The sequence below is a fragment of the Dendrobium catenatum genome, unplaced genomic scaffold (genome assembly GCF_001605985.2).
Source record: "Dendrobium catenatum unplaced genomic scaffold, ASM160598v2 original_scaffold_27042, whole genome shotgun sequence".
Classification (NCBI taxonomy): Eukaryota; Viridiplantae; Streptophyta; class Magnoliopsida; order Asparagales; family Orchidaceae; genus Dendrobium; species Dendrobium catenatum.
The window spans coordinates 479,069-480,974 of record NW_021345501.1 but is presented as its reverse complement, the minus strand read 5'-3'; the positions used below and the strand labels follow the sequence as shown (position 1 = coordinate 480,974).

Here is a 1,906-nt window from a genome sequence, read left to right as displayed (position 1 = left end):
TTTGAGTATCAAATTGAGGGCAAATACTCTTAACGAGTTCTTCAAAGGAGAATTCCCACTCGATTGTAAGTTAATCATATTACATTCGAGCGAATAATCTCTGACTAATGTTTCATTTGAGACAACTTTCTTTTGTTACTTTCTAAAATAGTTTTCTAATACAAAAAATTTTTGAATTATAAAATTTTTATATTAGAAAATCGTTTTAGAAAGCAGTAAAAATGCTGTCCCAACCGACTCTCTATGAGTTTAATAGCTTAATATTGAAGGTTTAATTAGAACTGACTCTACAATCATCTTATCTAAGATGTAGTTCTAAGTGACTGAAGACTTTGGCTTTGTTTGGGATGGTGTTCTTCCTACCTCTTAAAGCGACTTTCTAGTACAAAACTTAAATTTTTTTTACTAAAAAGCTGCATTAAGAAGCAGTAAGAAATCCGTTCCAAACGAAGCCTTTGAGTGGCTCCTTGAACCCAATTCAAATCCTCGAAATGATTTGATCAACCAAAACTGCACAAAGGTTAACATTGATCTACTATAAGAGGAGCATCACATATATTTATATAAAAATTATATATTTTTTTAATCATTTCAAATAAATTATCGTTTAAGAAAATAAAACTCAAAAAGATCAAAAGAAGAAGAAAATAAACCAATATAGACGAACAAATTCGTTTGAAAGCTTAACAAAGGAAATACAGAAAATATAAAAGTAAAATTCATAGTTATTTTCCTCTCGTAATCTTTCTTCTTCACAACTACTTCATGCGCTTACCACCTCACTCACGCAGAGAACGGAACAATACCGACTAATGACACGGTGCCACGTTTCCCTTACCTCCGTTACGATGTCCGTCCGGAGCAGGATAAGCTCCCTCAACTCTGCAGCCATCGAGCAAGTTGGGTGGGATTGACGACCCCGGGTATGTGGGCCCCATTACCCTTAAGGAGAACCGCCACATCCGCATAAGCCATGACCGGTTCAGGCTTGCGAACCGGTTGAACGGACCGTGCCGGGTCCCACATCTGTCCGAACAGAGTTCCGCTTGTGAGAAACTCGTGGGCCAGGTATCCAGCTAGGAGCCGGTTGCCAGCCGGCGCAGCCGCCACAAAGCTCGGCTCTATCGGCGCGTCGAGGCCGCCGTCTCGCTCCTTGCGCTTCTTCGTCGCGTGGCTATGGCTATACATCGCGGTGTTTTCGCCACGTCAGCAGGAGGGCAAAATCGGCAAAACGGAAATAAAAAGGTCAAGGGTAAAATGGTCAAACAGAAAATAAAATTTTGAGAGATCGGAGATGGCCGGAGTCCGGCGGGTTCGCCGGGAAGATGGCCGGAGATTGGAGCCGGTGACCAGATTTCAGAGAGAGGGAGGAGAGGGCGAGAAAGTGATGAAAAAGTCGAAGAACGGGGAAAAATGGATAGGTAAGGCTATTTATAGTCGTTTGTTCTAGAATTGGCCTTGTTTTTATAATTTATATCGAGAATGCCATTAGTTTCTGCTGTAATTTAGAAGGATTTTGGGGTGATTATTGGGGTTGGATTACGCCTCAGGAATGTGACGGGAGGAGTTAGTGGAGATTAGGGTTTGGAATCCGATACAAAAGTATTATGATGGTTTAATCACAACCGTGCAATTGTTGGAGTTTCTGTGGATGGCAGGGGCGTAATAAGAGGAGATATTTAGGGCCATTTGTTGCTCATATGGAAATATTAAGAAAATATCTGGACGGTTGTGGGTTCACTGGATCATAATGCGCTCTCTTGATTAAGGGCTGATTATAGGCCACGTGTATTAGTGTTTGGACGGAACGTTTAGCTGTATTTAGCTTTTTATTTATGTAAAAGATCAACCGTTTATAGGAACTTTTATTTGGTTCGGTGTAAGGATGCAGAGGAACATTCGGTCG

The 1,906-nt window shown here is 41.0% G+C and overlaps 1 protein-coding gene across 1 annotated transcript; it reads right to left on the bottom strand.

Moving 5' to 3' along the window:
• Positions 1-638: 638 nt before the first annotated feature.
• On the bottom strand, positions 639-1,399 carry LOC110112863. Its single transcript, XM_020845241.2, has one exon. The coding sequence runs from the start codon at positions 1,186-1,188 to the stop codon at positions 877-879; it is 312 nt and encodes a 103-aa protein (XP_020700900.1). The 5' UTR covers positions 1,189-1,399; the 3' UTR covers positions 639-876.
• Positions 1,400-1,906: the final 507 nt, after the last annotated feature.